This window comes from Balaenoptera musculus, chromosome 10 (genome assembly GCF_009873245.2).
Source record: "Balaenoptera musculus isolate JJ_BM4_2016_0621 chromosome 10, mBalMus1.pri.v3, whole genome shotgun sequence".
Taxonomy (NCBI): Eukaryota; Metazoa; Chordata; class Mammalia; order Artiodactyla; family Balaenopteridae; genus Balaenoptera; species Balaenoptera musculus.
In genome coordinates this window covers 56,744,456-56,767,708 of record NC_045794.1, presented here as the reverse complement: position 1 = coordinate 56,767,708, position 23,253 = coordinate 56,744,456, and the positions used below count along the sequence as shown (strand labels likewise).

At 41.0% G+C, this 23,253-nt stretch overlaps 1 protein-coding gene across 1 annotated transcript in view; it reads right to left on the bottom strand.

Moving 5' to 3' along the window:
* Positions 1-1,060: 1,060 nt before the first annotated feature.
* MYRFL (myelin regulatory factor like) overlaps positions 1,061-23,253 on the bottom strand; it is a 116,250-nt gene continuing 94,057 nt past the window's right edge. The window contains exons 14-25 of the mRNA XM_036865349.1: positions 23,067-23,230; positions 22,396-22,459; positions 17,760-17,845; positions 15,141-15,215; positions 15,005-15,057; positions 14,704-14,883; positions 7,455-7,517; positions 6,725-6,812; positions 4,657-4,731; positions 2,039-2,159; positions 1,645-1,719; positions 1,061-1,498 (exon numbers count right to left, since the gene is read on the bottom strand). Coding sequence (XP_036721244.1) covers positions 1,412-1,498; positions 1,645-1,719; positions 2,039-2,159; positions 4,657-4,731; positions 6,725-6,812; positions 7,455-7,517; positions 14,704-14,883; positions 15,005-15,057; positions 15,141-15,215; positions 17,760-17,845; positions 22,396-22,459; positions 23,067-23,230 — 1,131 coding nt within the window. The 3' untranslated portion in view covers positions 1,061-1,411. The remainder of the gene's footprint in view (positions 1,499-1,644; positions 1,720-2,038; positions 2,160-4,656; positions 4,732-6,724; positions 6,813-7,454; positions 7,518-14,703; positions 14,884-15,004; positions 15,058-15,140; positions 15,216-17,759; positions 17,846-22,395; positions 22,460-23,066; positions 23,231-23,253) is intronic.

Genomic DNA, 23,253 nt, shown 5'->3' with positions numbered 1-23,253 from the left:
TCAACAGATCAGAAGATGATCACCATTGAAAAGGTAGTTTGTTACAGTTCCCAAGAGGAGGGGACATGCCATGCCTTGGGGGACCACACTGGGAAGCACCAGGGTCAGTCAGGAGGCAGAGGGAGAGGGCGCAACCTTGGGCTAAAGCCTTTATTGTGGTTTCCTCGGAAGGAACAGGTGAGGCAGGGGAAACAGGCTTAGGACTGGCTAGTTGTTGAGTAATCGTAGCAGGCTCTGGGCTATAGGGGCTGTCCCTAGTTGTCTGGTACATGGCCCTGGAGTGATTAGGGCAGGTGGATAGTGGCCCCCAGTACGAGAACTTGATAAAGGAGGTGGTTGAGGTGTGAGCTCCAGATTGGCTGGTTTGTATTTGAAAATTGCTGGTGGGCAAGTTGTTTACTATAATCTCTAGGAACTGGCTAACCCTGGGAGGTGGAGTTCCATGAGGGTCAGCAAGACCCCAAGATGTCAAAACATCAGAATACAGAAAATAAAAGATATAGCTGATACACTCCAGCTAGAGGATTTCCGGCTCTTCTGAGTTGGGAAGGGCATACAAATCTACCCATAAACCAGGTAGAAATATCCAAAGCTAATCAGCTATAAACAATGGAAATGGGTCTTAATGCCCTGTAAGAGAACCCCTTATATGTAGAGGAAGAACAACAAAACAAATCAATGACAACTGGAAGATCAAATGCAACTATCTGAGCCTAGACTGTCTGGGTTACCTTAAAGGACTTGTCACAAGCTAGTGCTTCCCAAGAGGATGCAGAAAGTTAGCATCCATCAAACCTTACAAAGTAGAACTGCAATTATTTTTCTTAAACCCAATTTATTAGCAAGCTACATTCTCTACGCTAGTATATGTAGTGTGCATGCACGTGCACACACACATGCATTCACATAGCAATAGTTTGCCTAAACGGGAGCTCAGCATCGGACACCACCCACCCCTCCCCCCAACAACACACATATGGTTATCACAAATTCTCAAGAGTCTGTGTTTAGTGGGTCCAAGTTGACATGGCTGAAATAAGCCTTTTTGTTTTTCTCAAAAGCACTGAGATACATTAAGACAAAGTAAAGTTAAACCTACCCATTTTGACTTCACAGCTTCCTTAGTAACAGAAGCAGTATTTTCAAATCCAACAGTGCTGTTTACTCCAGGAAACGTTTTCCTCATAGTCATGGCAAAATCAAACACCACATTATCTCAAGTTCCAGCAAACACTTTATTCTCCTCATTAATGTCTCAAAACTGTTGGAAGCCAAAGCCTGGAAAAAGCCCTTTAGCAATAAATGTGAATGTTTTACAAAGAGAAGAAAGAAGTTGCAAGAGGTTACAAGTTTCCGTTAACTGTATTTGAGTATTTTTCTTTGGTAAAGTCCCCAAACAAACTTGAATAAATTAGACACAGTGTCGATAGAAGTAAAAGAAGTAGTCTGTAAAGAATATCCCAGCAAAATAAGGATCTGTTGAACAGTCAGCTAAATCCTGTCAGAACAAGGGGGAAAAGAAAAGAGAGAATGATTAATGTAAGAATTAATTGTAGCTAAAGTTTATTTATTTATTTATCTATTTATTTATTTAATGGCCCATTTCTTTCTCACTGAAAAGAAAAAGAAAAAAAGAGAGCTTACCGGTGCAGCTACCCGGAAATGGTATGCGCTGTCAAAGAATGGGGCTGCAGGGAGCCTCCAAATGTGCTGATATCCCTAAATAATGAATGAAAGAGAGATCCATTTCATAACTATATTTTACACTCAAGTTGGAAAGAACATAGGCTGAAAAAGCATTCCTTTGACTGCTGTAGGAGAGGTATTTGTGACAACAGCTTTTGATGGTGTTGCTGGAAAAGTCTGCAGCTTCTGAAGGATGCACAGAAGATGCTGAACAAAGCCCTGTGATCAGAGTCAGCAGAGGGAAACATTCGCCTGTGGCTCATGGCCTCTCTCTCAGGAACAGAGGCTGTGCCACAACTGTAGGCACACTTCTAGAATGGGGACAGAATGCTGAGGAGCTGGAAAACGTTACCTGTGTCATCTCCTGGGAGACTTCTTGGTGGCTTTGCATGCCTTTGGCTTCCCTTTTACTACGGAAACACATATTTCCAAGGGTGAACTTGCACTGGAAGACTATCAATGGCTCTGTTGTGCTTCAAGAGACAAAGAAAAGAAAGGGCAAATGGAAAAGAAGTTACCAGCTCCCACTAGGCTACATCTTGATAAGAAGAGGGACTAATGGGAACATAACTTGGAAATCCATTCAAAGTTCCAAATAGGCATGTTATTACACAAAGCTCACGGATGCCAATATACTAGTTCACATCTCATTATAACAGAATCTCAATCTCAGATGACTACTGTTATGGACTGAATGTTTGTGTCCTCTCCAAAATTTGTATATTTAAATCTTAACCTCTAATGTGATGGTGTTAGGAGGCAGAGCCTTTAGAAAGTGACTAGGTCATGACGGTGGAGCCCTCATGAGCGGGAATAGTACCCTTATAAAAAGGAGCCCAGGTCTCTCGCCCCTTCTGACATGTGAGGACATAGAGAGAAGACGGCTACCTATCAACCAGGAAGTGGACGCTCACCAGACACCGAATCTCTTAGTGCCTTGATCTTGGACTTCCCAATCTCCAGAACTGTGAGAAATGAATGTTTGTGGTTTAAGCCACCCAGTCTATGGGATTCTTGTTATAGTAGCCTGGAACTGACTAAAACTAAAACTGAGATAACATATGACAGTCTCTAAAACCTAATCTAATGACTTAAATCACCTCAACATCAGAATTTCTTATCTCCCTAGATCTTAAAATAATTTTTGGATGTATTCCTTCTCTTTTCACTGGCAGCTGAATTTGCTTCCATCTGAAGTTTACAGGATTTCAGATTCTGCAGACTCCTGCTCTGGGTAGGTATTGTTTGAATCAGAGAGGCAAACAACACAGGTAGGGATGTGCAGGTGAGCCCTGTGAGGAATTATAAGCTCTTCAAGCTATCAGGGTGGAAGACCTGTCAGAAAGAATGGTTCTTCTCTGGAGGCTGGCCCAAGAATCATCATCAAGAGGGTGAGATCCATCTGTCTTTGGAAACAATATTTTTGCACAAGTGGGACAACCTACAATCTCGGTTGAGTATATGTGTTATTTTAAGATCACCCATGTTAGAAAAAAATGGTTCTTAATCTAAAAAGCCTGATTTAGTGGTTCAAGATGACCTTCTGCCACTTCAGGGGATATACCTCTTCACTTATTTCCCTCCATCGAAGCTAGGAACGAATGAGGAAACGCTGTTCCAGGTTGCTCAGGGAGTGCTAGAGAATAGTACATTTAGCTTTTGCTCTGCCTGTAAATATGGTGGGTTCTGAGCCATGGAATTTTAGCTGCTTGAAACAAACCTTTCCAAGGCAAGCAGTTGGCTTGTGTCATTAGCTCATTGTAGAAGCAAAGTGGATGAGAGAAGGAGTATGAAGTCTGAGTGAAACAGAGGAAGAGATGGGGTGGGGATGGGGGAGGGACTGATGGAGGAAGAGTAACAGAGCTGGGGAAGCAGAGGGAAAGTGGGGAGGACAGAGGAAAGGGAGAAGAGAGGAAATGTGGAAGGGACAAAGGAGAAACTAACATCAAGAGACACAAAATAAACACCATCTGTCTTCACGGTGAGTATCTCACTGCGTAATTTCTGCAAAAGTCTTAAAGTACCATAATTATTTTAAATAGCTGATAAAATAGATTAAATTAGAGTTTTGTGATTTTGGGAGGAAAGGCAGTCATAATATGAAGTGCCTGCTATGTGCCAGGAAGGGGCAATGTTCTTAAATATCTCATGTCACTGGGGAGGCAGGAAAGTGATGGTTAAAAGGAAGGGCTGATTTGAAGCCCAGCTCCACCACTTACTCGCTATGAGTTTCGGGACAGGCTTTTTGACCTCTCTAAACTAAGTGTTCCCATCTGAAAAGGGTTGTTGAGAGGATTATATGACCCAGTAGTAAACTGTAGAGTATCTGGCATATAGTCTGTGCTCAGCAAATGGTAGTTATTAATTTCACTGTTATTATCTGTGATTCTCACAGCAGCTCTCCTTGTTATGGTATAATGTCAAACACATCTTACAAATGAATAAACAGTAGCTCAGAGAGGATAAGTGGTTTCCCCAGGATTACAGAATTAGTAAGTGACAGAGACAAAATCTGAACACTGGTCTTCCCACCTCCAAACTCTGACTTCTTTTTTTCAACTCCCTTCGGGGAGGGGGTGGTGTCTGCATTAGCATTGCTCCCAGAAGCTCACAAAAATGTGCAGCCCCCCACATCCAGGGGCCAGGGCCACACTATTACTCTAGTTCCCACCCCAATTCAAAGGGACACAGCCAGGGGCAGTCTGAGAGCATCAAACCCAGGGTCACTGTCACTTTGTAGGTATGAGTATACAGCACAGAGCCTTTCCATTCCACTGGAGGGAGCCTGGAAGGTCCCAACCTTCATTTTGAAAACCCCTCCCTCAAGCTGGCCTAACTCTCAACCCAACCATTATTCTTTAACTGATAACTTTCCACCTCCTAACTTATTGATCAAATTGTGAAGGAAATTCAGTATTGTTATTCAAATAATGATAAAAACAGAATTGTCTTTTACAGCTATGCACTTACTTGATTTCCAGAGAGAATTTGACATTGGTGGGTGTGTACTTATTAACAGGAATATGGTAATTGTAATTTCCAGACCTAATTATGGGAAAAAAAATACAAATCAAAATACTCAGGAAAGGGTTCAAAAGGCTTTTTTCTACTTTTTGTATACTGTGTAAACTGTGAAATATTCTATAATACGTAACAGATACAGAAAATCAAGTTTAACATGGCATAGTTTCATGTTTTTCAAAGACATACCTGTCAAATTTCAAAGTGATCTCTTTTGGATCTTACTATATATGAAATATACCACAAAGATTTATGGTTTGTTAAAATACACAGAAGAAATGACAGAAAGTCAAATCCCAGACCAAATGCACAAAACTAAACAAATAGGAAATGACTTCAGTTCCCCTTAAGGAGATACAGATTTCAGAAGACAAATGAGGCAAAGTCCTCAAACTAACAATCCCTCTGGAAAGGAAAATTGGAAATAATAAATACCAGCTTTTTTACAGTAAACCACTCCCTTTTAGGCAACATTAGCAGGAAATATCATGTACTTTCAGAACTGGAATCAACTAAAATTATTATAGTCCTAATTACCATTTAGTAATGGAGAAAACTGCAAGACAGAAATGCTTATACAGACATTCCTCCTGCCCTTGACTAGGGATGCTTGGGGAAAGGGGGGAGTTCCATTGATTCATATTGTAATGAAAACTCTAGCAAAAAGGCTGATTGTATCTAATACAAGTTCTTATGACTGGCCATCCCTTGAATTATATGGAGAAATAACTTAAAACCTGATAAATGGGGAAAAGAGCCAATCATTTTAAATTTCCATTAATGAATATTAAACTGGGTTGTTAAAAATAAGAAAGCAAAAATAAAAGCAATAGATCTGAACTGGGATCAGGAGGACTTTGTCCTACTGGAGGAAGCTTAGGTAAATAGAATTCATTTCCTACTATGTGCCTCCCAACATCTGTGTGCTTTCCAGGAACACAACTCCTTAGCTAGTAAGTATCCTCATCTTACAGATGAGAAACAGGTATGCAGGGAGAATAAACATCTTGTCAAAGTGCTGGAATTTGAACCCAAATCATCTCACTCTTCATCACATCATTCTACCAAACCAATTATGTCTGTCTCTGACTTTTTCAAGCTCACTGAGCCTCAAGTTTTGTAATGGCAAAATGGGGATAATACCAACCTCGTGTGATTTTGTGAGAATTCAATAAGATAATGAATGTAAAGGTCATAAACAAATCATAAAGCACCATACAGGTTATTTTCAAAAGTCAGGACCATCAGCCTGAAGCTTAAGGTACATTAGGCTGAAAAAGAAATAAGGCTGAGAATCCATAGGATTTGTGGCACCAATTCAAAATACACAGCCTTGCCTTTAACCTAGCAGGCTTAAATATTAGCAGGCTTAACTAAACCAGTAAATACTGATCAAATAAAGAAAAAATAACTCCTTATTCTTAATGACTACAGCTTGCGTATTGTGTTTGCTGAAGCTTCTATGCTTGCCCTCTATGCGTCTAGATGCATTGTTACCTTGATGCAGGCGATACACTAGAGATGAACATTGCTGATAACTTCTGCAGTACCCAGATTTTTTTCTCTTAACTGAAAAGGTTAGGATAAGCTATATTTTTTCAGCAATTAAAATAATGATATCCCTTGTTATTAAAATATACAAATGTCAGGTCACTCATAACTTGGAGCCATCAGTAATAATGTCTTTCTTTTCTATAAAATTAACTAACAGCTCTGTGCCTATGGTATGTGGCCTCAGAGAGTCAGCCACAGAGCTGCCCCCTAAGCTTTTAGCTTTGGACTTACCCATTAAACCAGGAGACTGTAATCTTTGGAGCTGTGGTTTATTGACATTTGCTAATACCAACCATTTTATGATTCCCTCTTCCACCATACAACAAATGTGTTTTCACTTAAGGAGCAATGTAAGCACACATCGGTTTTACCGGGTAGCATTAGCTTTCATTCCAGTCTCAAAAACCCAGAGCCCTGAGTAAATTCCAGAAACAATCAGGGGATAATGGGGAGGCTTACCCACCCGCACTGGAGGCTTCTACTGCAATACCGACGATCTATTATTTGCTGGATTTCCATAATCTGAATAGAACTGATGGTTGTATCAATCCCTGAATTGAGAAGAAATAAAGTAAACTCTTCTGCAGAGAAAAAGAGCATTGTGCTCCAGCGCAGGCTCCAAATTGCAGAATGTGAAACAAGAGTTTCCTAGATAAATGGATTCCATTTGCATTCAAATGGGGGGAAAAAAGGAGAAGAAAGGGGAGAAGGCTTTTGTTGTTGTTACAGTAAATTTTAAGAAAACTAAAAAAAAAAAAAACAAGCTCCAATAGACAGCCTCATAACATCCAAAAGAATGCCTGGATCATGGAAGTCCTACTAAATTGAAATTTATTGAAAATGGAGAGCGCAATGTGATATGCAATCTGGCCAATAAAGAAAGATTCAACAAAAATCAGAAAACAGAAAACCAACTAAAAATTTAGCAGAAGAATAGAAGAAGAGAGCAGGAAGTTCAAATAAATTATTAAAATCCATGAAGATAAACCAAAAGGCCTAGCGGTATGCAACCATTTCTAATGCCTCCTTAATGGTTAGGCATCCGTCGATTATCGAAACGTAATCCCACGGGTGTTTGTGGCAGAGTGCAGCCTCCTTCCCTGTGCCTTACTCCAGTAATGCTTTCACAGCTTGTTAGTATTCTGCCCGGCTCCACAAAACCAAAGAAGAAAGTCACTTAAATATAAACTTACAGTCGCTCCCCCAGTCAAGGTTGGTTAGCGCCTGTCCTGCCAAGAATGATGTGCTCCTGTCTCCTGAAGAGGAAAAAAGTCTGTCAGTCTTGAAGCTTGTTCGGGATGAGAAGAAACCCAGTGTGTGCCCTAGTTTGTCTCTGTCAGTTGAATGTTTCCCCCACCTTTCAACCCATCACATCCCTATGCCATTTCTTACAGAGCTAGTTTACTGTCACCCTTCTCCAAAAAGCCATCTGTTTCGGACTGAATTATGTCCTCCAAGTTCTTATGCATGAAGCCCTAACCCCTGGTAACTCAGAATGTGACTGTGTTTGGAGATGGGCCTTTAAAGTGATAATTAAATTAAAATGAGGCTGTTAGTGTGGGCCCTAATCCAATCCGAGTGGCATTCTTATAAGAAGAGGAGATTAGGACATGAAGAGGCCTGCTTGCATGGAGGAGAGACCTTGTAAGGACACAGAGAGAAAGCGGCCATCTTTGAGCCAAGGAGTGAGACCTCAAGAAACCAGACCTGGTAGCACCTTAATTTGGACTTCTAGCCTCCAGAACCGTGAGAAAATAAATTTCTGTTGCTTAAGTCACCTAGTCTGTGGCATTTCGTTATGGCAACCCCAGCCAACTAAGACACCATCCCGGATTAGATCACTGCAGCTCACAACTCCCCCCCTTCCACTGCCATGGCATGTATTATTACTGAATCCTCTAAGTGGTGATCAATCAGTAATATCTTCTCTATCACTGTACCAAAGGGCACATTATCTCTGGATTGTTACTTTCCACGTATCTTTGCCCTTTCTCAACAACTCCAGAATAGGGAACCTCTACTAACGTTCTTTGAATAATCTATAACTCCAAGCATAATGTGATCCACTCAGGAAAAAAGCGAGCTTAAGTTAAAAACTGAGCTGCAGCCAGCTGAGGAGAGGGCTCAAATCACTGGTATGGGGCCAGAGCTCGCCTGTGGGGAAGGAGGCCAGGGGAGTGGTTATGACCCGTCAGAGCCGAAAAGGCATTTTAAAAGCAATGTTGAAAAGGTAACCACTCAGATGACTGTTGTTAAGGCTATGGGAAAAAAATGTATCTTTTTAAAGTGGATGGTAAAAGCAACCATTTAGTGAGTTGTTAAGCAAACCTAACAAAAGAATTTTAAAGTTTTTGCAGTCAGTTTTTAAATTTGCAGATGTTTTTTCAAGTATATGTACTCTGTATTGCAGTCCTTCATTTTCATTAAATATCTATGTTTTTCAATATAATTTTGGGCAAAACACAAAGACGTTAACCTTATTTAACAAGAGACATAAGTTAAAACAATATGTGCTGCTTTCATGGGAAAGAAAAAGAGACAAGAGCTAAAACAAGTTTCTGTATGGAATTTCAGGGTAGAAAGCAAAGCAACGGTGCAGACTTCTGGGGGTTAGTCGCTCCTAAGTATCTGTCCAGGTTAGTACTTCTCACACTAAGTGGAAGGGCTGGTTCACTTAGTCTAGAACTGTGAGCTTTTGGAAGAGTGCATCTTGTTCACTATTGTATCCCCACATAAGGCAATGCCAGGCTCAACTGTGGGACTCACTGCACATCTGTGGAAGGATGGAAGGAGGAGAGTCAGGGAAAGAGGAAGGAAGAGAGGAGGGAAAGCCAATCATGTATCTTCTAGAAAAATGTTTCCTCTTCCACACTCAAAGGAGACACCCCTAGGGGATGGGTACAGAGGGATGGTAGGAGTGGACTCGGGGAGCTGGGCTTCTTCATCCTGTTAGCAAATGGGAGTGAGACAACTTGAAGGCGAGGCAAGTTTCCTGAAAATCCTCCCCAGCGTGATGCTTCCCTTTAAGAAGAAATGGACCTTGATATATGGTGATTTTCTAGAAAATTGAATATTTCCCCTTACCTAAAAATGTATGTAGTCTAAAAGGCCTCCAGATTTCTTGGATTCCAGCTATTCAAATAGTAATTTTCGAGCACATGTCTCCTGCTATGACTTTTGCTTATGACTGCTTCCATAGAAGGCTCATTTACAAGGCAAATGAGGCATAAAGAGAAGGGGAAACCTGACTTCTCTATCCTGTCTGTTTTCTTTCCCTACCTTTTGTTCTATTTTCCTGCTGAATTTTCAGGAAAAAGGTCATTGTAAAGTCTGGCAGTAGAACTACAGAGTTGCCTTACTTCCACAGAAGTGTATTTCTGGGTTCCTGGAGACATAGAACCCTGTGATAAGATTTAGCATCTAATGGGATAAAGTGTTTTTTAACAGTAATAAAAAGGTGAAGTTGAGGAGAGATAATCTTGCAGCTTAGAATTATGAAAATGGCTTTTCAAAAGCAAGATTGGAAATAAATTTTGAGTCTCCTGTAAAACACCTCCACTTTGTCACTTCTCTGAGGCAAGACTACTCAATTCCGAAAGGCTGGTTATTGGAAAACCATAAATTCTCCTGTAGTCATACAGGGGTGGCTCTCATTTTACAAGTGCCTTCCAGCAATATTCCCTATAAAGTTAATATACATTCCCAGTGGCTTCCATCGTAAAGTTGGAGATATATTTCACAGTCAGCAGATGAGATCTCCCCATAAACTAAATTAGAAACTTCTGGAGAGGAGAGACTTAAGATGGTGTCCAACCAAAGTATATCCTGTCGTGGTAGAATGTGTGTATTGCACTACTTGTAAAACTGCGCTGATGGCTGCGTCCCAATACATCTTGGATACCTTTTTCTTTCGTGATTGAAACAGGCTCAGGCCAAGAAAAAGTCAATGAGCCCAACCAATCGACGACTGAGTCCTTTAACACGGGGACACATTTTCTTTCAATCATTGACTCTTCTCAGAGGTCTGGTCTCCAAATCAAAATAAGCATGAATTACAGATGCCTTTTGCTTTGTGAGATTTTAAAAGTCTTTACCAAATCTCTTAAAATCTGTAGAACTCCACTGATGCTTTTTCCCACAGGCTCTTAAGTTTTTAATATCTAACTCTGCTGCCTATTTAAATCTTTATTGGTTCCATAGATTAAAGTCTGATGCATCACACTCAGTTCCTCAGAGTAGAAGCTGAATATTTTGAAATACCCACTTTCCACTTCCTATTAGTCTTACGCAAACCTTTTATTAAGTGTGAGAAGAGGGGATAACCTTTCTGAAAGACATTTTAAGCAATCAACTTAGGCCCAAAGGAAGAATAATGGCTTGAGCTTAGCATGTCATAAAAATGCTGATTTCCCTGTACTTATTTTACTAGTAGTCTTACGCCTCAGGAAGGAGGCTCATAAATGTGTTCTGGGGCTTGGTAAACTATTAGATATTACTCCACATCTCACTGAGAGTTAGTCTAAGTTCTTTTTAATTAAAAAATTTTTATTCTTAAATTTGTAATTGGTCTTAAATGCCTCAGAGACATCTTGTTGAAAAGAATATTTGCCTGGTTTTCTCTTCTTTTGGATTTAGGAACCCTGATGTTATATGTTGCCCTGGACAGAGGCAAAAGATGGAGCGGCAGCAGAGGAGAAATGCTTTTCTTCAGGCCCCCAGAAATATCCCACACTGGGCACAACAGCTCAGTGGCTGTAGGCACACAGCGGAATATTACTTAGCCATAAAAAAGAGTGAAATAATGCCATTTGCAGCAACATGGATGGACCTAGAGATTATCATACTAAGTGAAGTAAGTCAGACAAAGACAAATATATGATATCACTTATGTGTGGAATCTAAAAAGATGATACAGATGAACTTATTTACAAAACAGAGACTCACAGACATAGAAAGCAAACTTACAGCACCAAAGGGGAAAGGGGAGGAGGGATAACTTGGGAGGTTGGGATTAAAATATACACATTACTATATATAAAATAGATAACCAACAAGGACCTACTGTATAGCACAGGGAACTATACTCAATATCTTGTAATAACAAATAATGGAAAAGAATCTTATATATATTTTTATCTCACTTTGCTGTACACCTGAAACTAACACAACATTGTAAATCAACTATATTTCCATAACATTTTTTTTTAATGGCTATAGGCAAAGGGGAGGGGGCAGAGGGTGCTGAAAGGGCTTTCTAGAGCCATAGAGTAGATACTTTCTGCATCTTCTAGAGTTGATCCCAGGTACATGCACACACCAAGCATCTTCTAGAGTTGATCCCAGGTACATGCACACACCGAGCCCAAATAAGTGGAGGCAGAATGGTGGGGACAGGGGACCCAGATTTCGATTTCTACTTTGCTCATAATTCACTGCAGAATCTTAAGCAAAGTCCTGAGCGTCTATTTCATCAGTCATAAAATGGGTAAATTGGTATAAATCAGAGATTCTCCTGACCTGGGGACTTTGGAATCCCAGATGATTACATAAAGGGGTCTGTGGTGTTGGCTGTGGACTTGAAAAGTAACAATCTCTCCCATAGATTTGTACCATTTTTCAAATGTTGCTGTTGAATTAACAAAAATAATTCAATTAAAAGCTTAACAGAATTTATAGTTACATTCTCCCTCTACGTACTTTCTCAAATAATTGTAAAAACATAATGGATTCATAATCTCAGGGTCAAAAAGTCAGGGAGCCACTGGTGTAGCTGCTCTCTGACCTTCTATGACTCTAAATCCCCCAGAGTTTTCAAGTTTCCTGAAGGTTATAGTAAATAGAACATTTAAATCCTTTCAGTTTTTTTTCTTAAGTTGAAAGAGGGAAGAGGGAACAACTTTCCCAGTGTGTCAGAGAGCCTGATAAAGCAGAATTTAAACTCCATTTTTAGCCAGAGAAGCTGATAGTTGTGTCTAGGAGGACACAGCCAGACACCTTGGAGCAAATCTTCTTTCTTTGGGAGTCTCTTCAGTGTCTCTCATCATTATGGAAACATAAGATGAGCAGACACTCATTGTCCCAGAGAAGATGGCAATAAACCTTCATGTGGTTTGATAAGGGCTACTCTTCCCAGTATCCCCTTGATGTGAAGAGCTGGTTGCTATAGGAGTGAATTTGCTCAAAGGTCAAAAAACTTTTCGAAAATGAAGATTGGGCCAGTTCCCAACCTCTTCCTGTTCAGGATTCATTGTTATCCACCTCACATGGGTGAGATGGTCTCATCTGAGGACTGTTCTCAGAAAATGACACCAAGGTGGACTCCCAAGGTAAGGAAAAGGTTTACCAGCCACAAGGTTCCATGTGCTTTAAAAAGGGAAGGAAGGGGGCTTCCCTGGTGGCGTAGTGGTTAGGAATCCGCCTGCCAATGCAGGGGACACGGGTTCGAGCCCTGGTCCGGGAAGATCCCACATGCCGCGGAGCAACTAAGCCGGTGCGCCACAACTACTGAGCCTGTGTTCTAGAGCCCGAGAAGCACAACTACTGAAGCCTGTGAGCCACAACTGCTGAAGCCTGCGGGCCTAGAGCCCGTGCTCCACAACAAGAGAAGCCACCGCAATGAGAAGCCCGCGCACCACAACGAAGAGTAGCCCCCACTCGCTGCAACTAGAGAAAGCCCGCGCGCAGCAACGAAGACCCAACGCAGCCAAAAATAAAATAAGTAAAATTTAAAAAAAAAAAAAAAAGGAAGGAAGGTTCTGGGGGATTTCTGAGACAGTAATGGATTTTTCCATATTTAAAACTATGGAGGATATGATCACTGAAACTGAAAATTTCTTCCTTCAAATTGAACTTTTATCCTCACTCTGTAGTGATGCATCTGTTCCCAAGTTCAATGAAAAATTGCTTTCATGAGAAAAACACTACAAGCGTTGCCTCCTATAGGTGCGGGGGATAGCTTAGCTTCCTCATTGGAAAAAAAGGGGATAATAACAGTGCCTATCTTTCAAGCTTGTGAGGACTAAAGGACTTACTCATGTAGCCTACTTATGACAGTGCCTTGCATACAACAGTAATACCTCATTATGTGGTGTTACTGATGATGGTGATGATGATGATTTGTAGAAGTTATTTATTCAAGCCTCGAATATGAAATAATATCAAAGGAAATTACATTCCTGCCCCCAAACTTCAACCACTGACCATAGTCTACATGTCATTAGTCATCAGGTCTACTCAAAAATATTCTGGCTCATCTTCTTCCAGGCATGTGTTGGGTCTGCGCTTCACCAACTGTTTTTAAATTAGACATGACCAATGTCACTTGCTTTGGCCAGTAACATGTAAGCAGAAGTGACTTGTGTTACACCCACATGGAAGCTGTAAGAGCCAGTGCACAATTTGCCCCGTCCTCTTACCACCTGTATAGAGGCTGTGGAAATATATACTGAGAAGGAGTCTCTATCAGCTGAGTCCTGAATGGCATGATGAACAAGATCCCTCTTTTGACCGACATTTGACATATAGAGAGAGTCAAATAAATTTTTGTCACATTAAGCCACAGTGATTTGGGAGTTGTTACCACAGCACCTTAACTGATAAGTCACACTGATATGTATGTATTGTTATTATTAGCATCATCATCATCATCATTATTTTAGACACTTGTTAAAATGTGTATATACAGAAGGAGATTTCTAGAAACAATAATAACTTAGTATACATTGGGATGTACAGTATTTGATCTTACAGAGATAATTACACTTTTAGTCCTTGATCAAGTTTCCATAATTTTATTTATTTATTTATTTATTTTTTGGCCGTGCAGCATGCGGGATCTTAGTTCCCAGACCAGGGATCAAACCCGTGCCCCCTTCAGTGGAAGCGCAGAGTCCTAACCACTGGACCGCCAGGGAAGTCCCAATTTTTTTAACATGAAAATTCTGTTACTTAAAGAGTATCAGTGTGTGTCTGTGTGTCTGTGTGTGTGTGTCTGTGTCCCACCCAAGGAGGAGGAAGAAGATAATCTGAAAGTGGAAGCCTTTTTCAGGGACTTAAAGCTTACCCTGAACTCATTAGAATCTTCAAAGCCTTTTACATTTTGCCCTACTTGGTTTGGGCAGAGAGCCCAGATGCCACATCATTTTATAAGTTCTAAGTGAGCCAAAAGATCTACCCATCCTCACATAATTACTTCTCTTGTGCTACTATTACTATCTTGGTTGGCAATGAACAAATGAGACCCTTTCACTTGAATCAACCAAAATTTCATCCCTGGGTGGGGAACTCAAGATTGTAAGTGATTACAAGTTTGTGTATTTGTGTTTTCAAAGATCTTGCCACCCCAAATAGAAGAGTGGAACCATTAACAGACTATCCAAGTAGATAGTGAGAAGGGAAAAACCTCAGGTTCAAAGCACTAGTTACTCTTTGAACATTCTTTACCTGCCCATGGCCTCTGATGGGGCTCCTTCTCCTTGGGCTGTCTTTGCACAGGGCTTGAGAGGACTCTTCTTGTTCCCCAGATGGGACAGCAATAAGTCTCCTGACATGGCAGGATCTCACAGAAAGTGATCTCTGGTACTTGGAAGGGGGGTTGTGTGGTTGCCAGAGATGTATTAGGTGCTGCAAGGCATTGGACAGAGGGGAGGAAAGTGACGAGGTTAACCTGAAAGGCTGGTTCTTCTATTGACAATTCACATGAAACCCAGGCTGGGTTTGAGGGTGAGGAATGTGACGATCTTACCCAAGGGGGAAGCTGTGGGTGGCAGAGCCGGATCCTGGGAGCTGGTGAGGTTGCTGGAGGAGGAGAACAAAATAATTAATGAAAGAGGCCTTCAAGAATCCTTCTCCCCAAAGGAAAACAAGACTGGAATTCTCACCTCGAAGGGAGACTTGGGGTACATCGGTCTTGATCTTTTAAGCTAAGTATGTAAAGGGAGACTATTGTCAAGCCACTGTTAAAAAAAAAAAAGAAAGAAAGAAAGAGTTATGTGGCAGATTTGATGCCAATATATTTCACACAACCAGCTGGCCAGAGATGTCCTCTCCCAGGCCACACAGATGGGAGAGGAGGGGGCGGGCGGCCAGGGCTGACAGAAGCACCATGGAAGCCAGCACAGTTCTGCTTCTCAGCCCTGGTGAGAAAAAGCCCCCAATCTTCCTGGAGCTCAGAGGCTCCCTGGCTACTCCAGGCTGACGGATTTTTCCACAAAGCAGCCCCCTGGCCCTGGCAAGCTGTCTCAGAAACGTCTGTCACTAGTGGAAGATTACAAGAGGAAGCAGGAAGCCTCACTGGAGGCAGCCCTCTGCTCCTTGCAGGCAAAACTCAGAGCACAGTTCATATCCCCCCGGTGGAGGGCGTCCACACTGTGGTGTTGGGAAATGAAAGGCCACACAGGTTTAGTCAGCAGTAGGTGCCAAACCCTTTGGCCGCTTCTGACATCTTCCTGCTGCCTGTCTTTTCAGAGCACAATACACCAACTTGGACAGAGGAAGGAAAAAAGTACAATAAAGCATCCATTTCCACACTACATGACTTCAAAATAATGAGTGTATCTTTCCCCCCGATTATCAGAACTTATATAACCAAAAGGAAGCTTACCTTAAAGGTCCTGAGCTTTGGGAAGCTCTTCCCAATATTGCTCACACATCCAAACACTCAGCATTCTCCTCTTTCGAGGGTGTCTCTAGAACTCTCTCTACAATCCTGCCGTGTGCTGGGCCTGACACAGGGGACCTTACTTGACCTCTTGCCGGCTTGATGTCACATCTGGTTCTCTAGACTCAACTCCTCATTAGTATTGATATCTTGTTCCCCATCAAAGGTAGTGGATTTACCATCATTAAATATACACAAAGAAATGTGCCACACATTTGAATTCTGCTCATGAAGAAAGGATCCCCAGAGTGTTCTCAGCAGCAGCTGGTTACTGCCCAGCGAGCACAGCCCTGCCTGGGAAAAGTGGTGCTGAGCTCCAAAGATGCCGTTAGACAGAATCTGCGGCGTCGCCCTGGCAACTGCTTGCTGTGGTCCAGTCTCCCTGACTTTGTTCTCCCACATTTCCCATTTTCTATCTCCCTATTACTAATCCTTAAATACTCTTTCTGATTTGTTTGCCATCTGCATCATTGCATGGCCCGGGCAACTTCTAGGATCATAGAATGAAACGGACATCTGCTTCTTTCTTTAGGGTTTTGACACTTCTCAGGTACACCACAGGCCGGAAACAAGACAATAAGCCCAATACCTCCCATTTCTGGTCTTAGAGGTCAACAACATTGGAATTCATAAGATCTGATAAGCACATTTAAAAAGCAGTCTCTTCATATCAAAATTAGACTTCCTATAAGCTTTGCATTGGATTTTCATGGGAATCTGTGTCTCTAGAGAATGTTAAGCATGCCTGTGAAAAGTAGACGCTCACACTCTCCTGAGTTGGGAATCCCAGAAGAAGACAAGTTCACTTAGGAGAGCGAGAAAAGTACACCAGCTTCTAATGGGAATTCTATGTAGTGGTGTCAAATACTTGGGGATGCTTCCTGCAGTGGGCAGTAGCAAGTGAAAAGTTAAAATGCTGAGGGGAGAGAAGGGTACAGAGAGACCCACAATGTCTCCTATAACTGAGAAGCTGCTTTAGATCAAGGAACTGGAAGCATCCTTGGGACCATCCCTTACTTAGCCTCTGAGGGTAACTGTATCTTCTGAGACAAGGCCCAGAAGCTAGTCCTTTTCCACACTAACAAAGCATTTCTGGAGGGATAGATAAATACCCCTTCCACCATGTAAACAGACCAAAAACAAGAAGGCAAGGAGGACACAGGAAAGATGACCAGGGCTCAAAGGCTGAGGAGCCATCATAGCAGCAGCACGAGCCTGAAGACCAGAGACCTGATAAAGACTTCTCATCCCAGTAAAGGATGACCCCTCCTCCCTGCGAAGGAGGGATGGCAGTCAAAAGGCACGCAATGCTTGCATAGCAAATGTATTTGCTTTAACTGCTTAGTACATTTGGCTACAATTTCATCATATTGCATATCTTGGGGTAATCTCAGTCTCTTTTGGTATAAAATCCAGAAGAATTCTAATAATATGAATATCCATGGGAGAGTGGATTGTACCTACTCACTCTTTTCGCCTAAGTATATAGGAAGGAGAGCAAAGATTTTGAGAAAGTTATTTGCAAGACTAAAAAAGATACACACACACACACACACACACACGAAAGGCACAGGGAACTGGTAAAAAATATCAGTTGATTAAAAAAAAAGATCATCCTTCATCTCATATTTAAGAACAGAAAGCCTGTGCTTCTTTTCTTCAAAGTATGAGTTTATAAAGGGCTCCCGTATCTCTAAGCTAAATCAAAGGCCAATGCCTGGTTTAAAGGGCTCCTTGTCTTCAAAGTAAATAGAAAGTCAGTCCCCAGTTCATGTGCGAGAAAAGGAAGATGGGAAGAGAAAAAGAGCTTGACACAGCACAACACTGATGTTTTTCTTACCAAAATGCCATCACAGCAATGAGAGTTATAACCAAGGTCTGGAAAACCCAGTTAGGACACGACTGTTTTTTTCCTGAAAAAGAAACCTATAAAAAATTCAGCAATGAGAAATGAAAAATCAGTGATACCAACTTTGAGAAGGATGCCTGAAGACTCATTCCCCAGGGGATCTTTGCTGCTCCCTTCAGCCTACATCTCCCTCCTCCTCTCTGCCTCTGAAAACGAAGTCCTTTCAAAGCCAAGTTCTTCCCTTTTCTTGGCACTCCAGGCTACACTCTCTCTTCCCTGCAGGACAATTGTCTGTGCCATTCATTTAGTGCTTATTCTTATGTTTTATGAGAGAAGAAGACCTACCAGACAATATACTGTCAGAACCCAGAGGTCCATTTCTTCTAATAGGATACTTTTGAAAATCAAAAGGTCTTCAAGACATAATAGAATAAATACCAATGGAAGAACTTCAGGCAGCACGACAAATTGTAGAAAAGATTTTTGTGGCATGAAATACTATTAATTACTCCTTAAATCATATACAATTTTTTCCAATGCTGCCACCTATTTTTGAGGACTGTTCTGGGCCTATGTCTTATTTATTCTTACATCCATTCAACAAATATTCATTAAGCACTACTATGAGCAACGCTATAGGGGGATATGAAAATAAGTAAATTACACTCTATAGGAAGTGAGTGAGACAAACCTTTAGGACTGGTACATGTTGGCATTAAAAACTTGCACATAAGGAATGAGCCAAGAACCATAGGAGAGACAGCTGTGCAACTGGTGAGGAATCTCGCTGGACATACAAGAGGCTTTCTGCCCAGTTAAATGTGGTGCTCCTTAAATATGAGTTTCCTACTAATGCAATAGAGAGTATTATGTTTGCTTCCTTCTTGGGGTACAGGATTGGAAAGGAATTGGAGGATGGTGGTAGTTAAGAAATAGTTTAAAATTGGTCTTTGAATTTCTTGGGCAGGTTATCTGCATAAAGAAAATGTTCTTCAATGTAATATCGGGGTGGGGGGGAATTAACCACACCCTTTTTAACAAGTACCCAAATTTTAGGGCTATCATAACTGAGTCATCCATAAGTGCAGTAGGAAGCCACTTTGAATACCAAGAAGTAGATGGTTTATACCATTCCTACATCCCACTGGAACGGTTTTGAGGACGTCCTAATAGTGTGCTGCGCAAAGAAAGAACTCAATGAAATTTGTTGAATTGATTAGAATTAAATAGTATTAACCTCAGGATAAGAGCTTCCCCCTCCAACCTACTCCCCAAAGCTGCCAGATTATTTTAAGTCTCCATGCTTTTGCTCAAAATCCTTTGACCTCGTATAGGAAAATGGCCTGAGACCTGGGGTCAGACCTGGAGTCAAGCCCTGAACAAGTCATCTAAGTGTCATTGATCCTCATTTTCCTCATCAATAAAATAGGAAGGATAAAATCATACCTGCCTACATTTCAGAGTTATTGGGTGGACCTGATTAACAGAGAAATGTTTCTCAAGTTCAAGTCTGCATGAGAATTACTATGGAGCTTGTTAAAAAATCTAAACGCCCTGAAAAATTCTGATTCAATAGGTTTCCATTTAGAGTGAGGTGGGGGGCTGTGAATCTGTCAGAAGTGAGATAATGAAAAGTATCTGTGTTTGCTAATATGTTTAGAATAGATAACTAGTAAGAACCTGCTGTATAGCACAGGGAACTGCACTTCGCTGTACAGTACAAACTAACACAACATTGTAAGACAACTATACCCCGATTAAAACAATAAATAAATAAATAAATTTAAAAATAAACATACTCATTGAGATGATACATCATTTATTCAGTATGATCCATTTGACCTCTATGTTACTAATTTTCATAATACCCTGAATTGGGGGGAGGCGGGCTCTCAGAAGAAGCCTGTTTGTTCCTTCCCTCTCTCCCTCCTCCTCCACATACTCAGTGAATTTTTACTCGAACCCTGAGGTCTTTCTCACCTCGCCCCAATCATCAACACACAGCAAGAATCACCCACCTACCTCTTGGAAGTAAAGAAAGAGAAGGAAAGGAGAGGAACCCTTTGGATTGGATGAGACCTTAATCTTCCTCCAGAACGAGCATCATCTTGGCCAGCATTGGCCCAGCCAGGCTTCTCACCATCGGGTAAAGCCCACCAACTGCTCATAGCCAGCACTTTGCTCATTAAGGCCCCCACCCAACCCAGGAGGACCACTCTCCACCCATACACTTGTGTTTCAATGCTCCAAGGATCTTGGAGGCTTTGAGGAATAAAGGTTACCTAGGGGGTTGGTGTATGGAAGGGAAAGTTAACCTCGGAGAAATAGCCAAAACCTCCTAGAAAGATAGTACAGGGAGAGCAAAACACCACCATTACTTGTATTTTATCAAGCTCCCTGGAAGACTCTGATATATGCCAAAGTATGAGAACCACTGACATAGTGGGTTTGAAAATACTAAATAGCGGTAGACACTTATATAGCACTTATGTGCCACACACTCTTCTGAGTGCGTTATGTATACTAATTTATTTAACCTCACAGTAATCCTCAACTACTCTATAAGGCAAGTACTATTATCATCCCTATTTTAGAGATGGGGAAACATGAGTCCCAGGAAGGCTAAGTTCCTCACTCAAGATCACACTGCTAGTAAGTCACAGAGCCAGGGTTTGAACCAAAAAACACTTGGTTCCAGAATCTATGCTGTTAACCCCAATGCCATGCTGCCTCCCTTTTCTGCCTGTAAAGAAAGGATACACTATACAACTTAAGATATTATTGTTATTATTCAAAAAGTCTTCATGGCTGCCAAATGAACTCCTTAACTGGTGATCCAGAAACTGAGCCTAACTTATATTTTCAGCCTTAACTTCTACTCTCCTCCCTAACAAACTCCCACCTAGTCCTTCAAGGAAGCTGGTGCCAGCTCCCAGACCTTGGCTTGTGCCATTCCATCTGAAACCTCTCCAGCAGCACCTGTCAGTTTCTAGCCAAAGCTTACGCCCCCTTGAAGGCCTGGGTCCTATGATACTCCCACGGTGCTCTGAGCCTCTGCAATATTTATCACATCCGGGCACAACTGTTCTTTGTATTCTCTTCTGATCTTCCCTGGCTACCTTAAAGTTCTTTAGAAGGGGCCACATCTTACTCACTTTTGCATGCACAGGGGCGTAACTGTGCCCCAACTCCCCCACCACCCATACACCCAAGACACTGAATCTCTTAATGCTTTAAATTTAGATTGTGAGCCTTCAGGGAATAGTTTGAGACTGGGCTATCCATTCATTCATTCATTTGACAAATATTTCTTGAGTACCTGCTCTGTGTCTGTCCCTGGGGACACAGAGTGAGGAAGGCTGACACAGAGCCTGTTCTCATGGACCATATGTTCTAGTTAATATTCTGAGAAAACTGCAAAATAAAAAGATTCTGTGTGTGCAAGATGGGCACTACAGAGGTTGCACAGGAACCAAATTGTACCAATCAGGGCCTCCATGGATGTAGATACAATTCCCTCTATCCCCTTGCAAACTGGTTAGTACAAAGAGCACCTTCCCTACACAATATTTTTAGTATTTTGTGTTTATTGAGCAACCTGCTATGTGCTGGGCATTGTGCTAAGGGCTTTCGCTCATTTAATCCTATCAATACTCTTTGTAAGGTAGATATTATTATTATCTCTGTTTCCCAATGCAATTAAGTAAACTTGCCCCCAAACACTTCTACATAAACATTTATCCATGTATTTATGCCTATTGGTATACCAAGAAACTTGTCCACAGCATAACATTTTAGTAGTTTTTAGTAGAATATTAAACTTTCTAAACCCTCTTAGAATAGTTCAGTGACGTACAACATGAGGAGTAGAGAGTAAATTGGGACAATGGCCCAAACATCAGGTCAGCCCTTAACAGGATATAGATTAAGGTCATAAATATCTTCCTCTGGGAAAGGCCACCTTTGGAAAACTAGTGGATCTGAGGGAGCGAGCTGAGGTTCACAGCTATCTATGAATGGCAGCTAGGAAGAGAGTACTGCAGCTTCTCCCTCACCGACACTTCTCTGCAATGGAGAGGGTGTCCTTTAAGTTAATAAATGATTAACCTTCACCTTTAATGTAAATGTTATCCTATTTGATGAAATGCTCTATTCATTAATAAAGCTGTCACATTTTAACCTTTGCAAGCAAGTGAATACCTAGTCTCCATTTGCATATATAGTACTAAATATCAAAGGGAAAAGAGGGATTTGAGGATTAACTGACATCCCTGTGAGATCTTCTGGAGACAAAGATAAGGGCCTGAATCGAGTCAAGGCATCCACACAGATCTTGCAGCCCAGGGTCATCTGCTGATGAATTTCACCTGATGGGGACTATGTACACAAAAAGTGGCAGAACAATATTTCTGAAATGAACATGTTCTATACTCATATCTCTAAACTTCTCTTTGAAAAACCAGTTAATATCTATTAAAAGGATAATATTTAAATGCCTTAAGTGCATAAGGATGCCTAGGGAACCCATCAACAAATAAATGAAGAAAAAAATTCCTGATCAATTTTTCTAAAGACTATTTGAATAGAAAATATCATCTCTGTTCATTATAAATTTAAGTCTATTTACCTTGCCGGTTTTTTTGGGAATGGTCCTTTTTGGAGAAGATGCACTAAGAGCTCTGCTAAATTTGCTTTAAAAAGAGAAAGAGAAAATTAGTTTTGATTCAAATGCCTCTCTAAGAGTTACATGACAAAGGCCCAGGCTGTCACTAACACAGCAGTATGCTTTTTTTTTTTTTAATTCAGTGGTAATTTAAAAAAGGAAAAGTCAAGGCAATTGAGAGTTCTTTTTGTGTACAAGAAACTTAGTAAGTATAAATAAATGCATTAAAAGTTACATTTCCCTTTTTCTCAAAATATATCCCAGAAAATGTGCATGTACCTGCTTAAGTAATAAAAAAAATAGAATAAAAGTTTTTTCCCTGAGGACCAAACATGGTTTTCTAAATTTAGAAATGGCCAACTTTCCTCCTTAAAGGAAAGGCCACCCTTTTGTTAAAATGTAGCACTTCCTATAATCACTGCTCTTAAACAGATGCATTATATTTTGTTTTATTTTAAAAGCAGCAACAGAAAAAATAAAATTACCACATAAAACAACTGTGTTCCAAAACATTCTGAAAGAAGAATAGGGACTTAATTAAAAGAAAGTAATGGTTGCTGCTTGGTAGAACAAACCATTCAGATTGATCTAGTTATGGAAAGACCCCATTCTCTCCTTTCTCCAAATTTCTGTACCTGATTGAGCTCACTTCACTGGCGGAGGACTTCCAACTACTGAGCCGCTTTAGCCTGGCCAGGTTTCTGTTCCATATTTCTAACTCTTCTATTCTTTCTTCAAGGTTGTTGGTTAGTTTGCAAAGCTGCTTCACTGCACCCACATTTTCCATGAAGATCTGGTCCTAAAGATGAAAATAATTCAGAG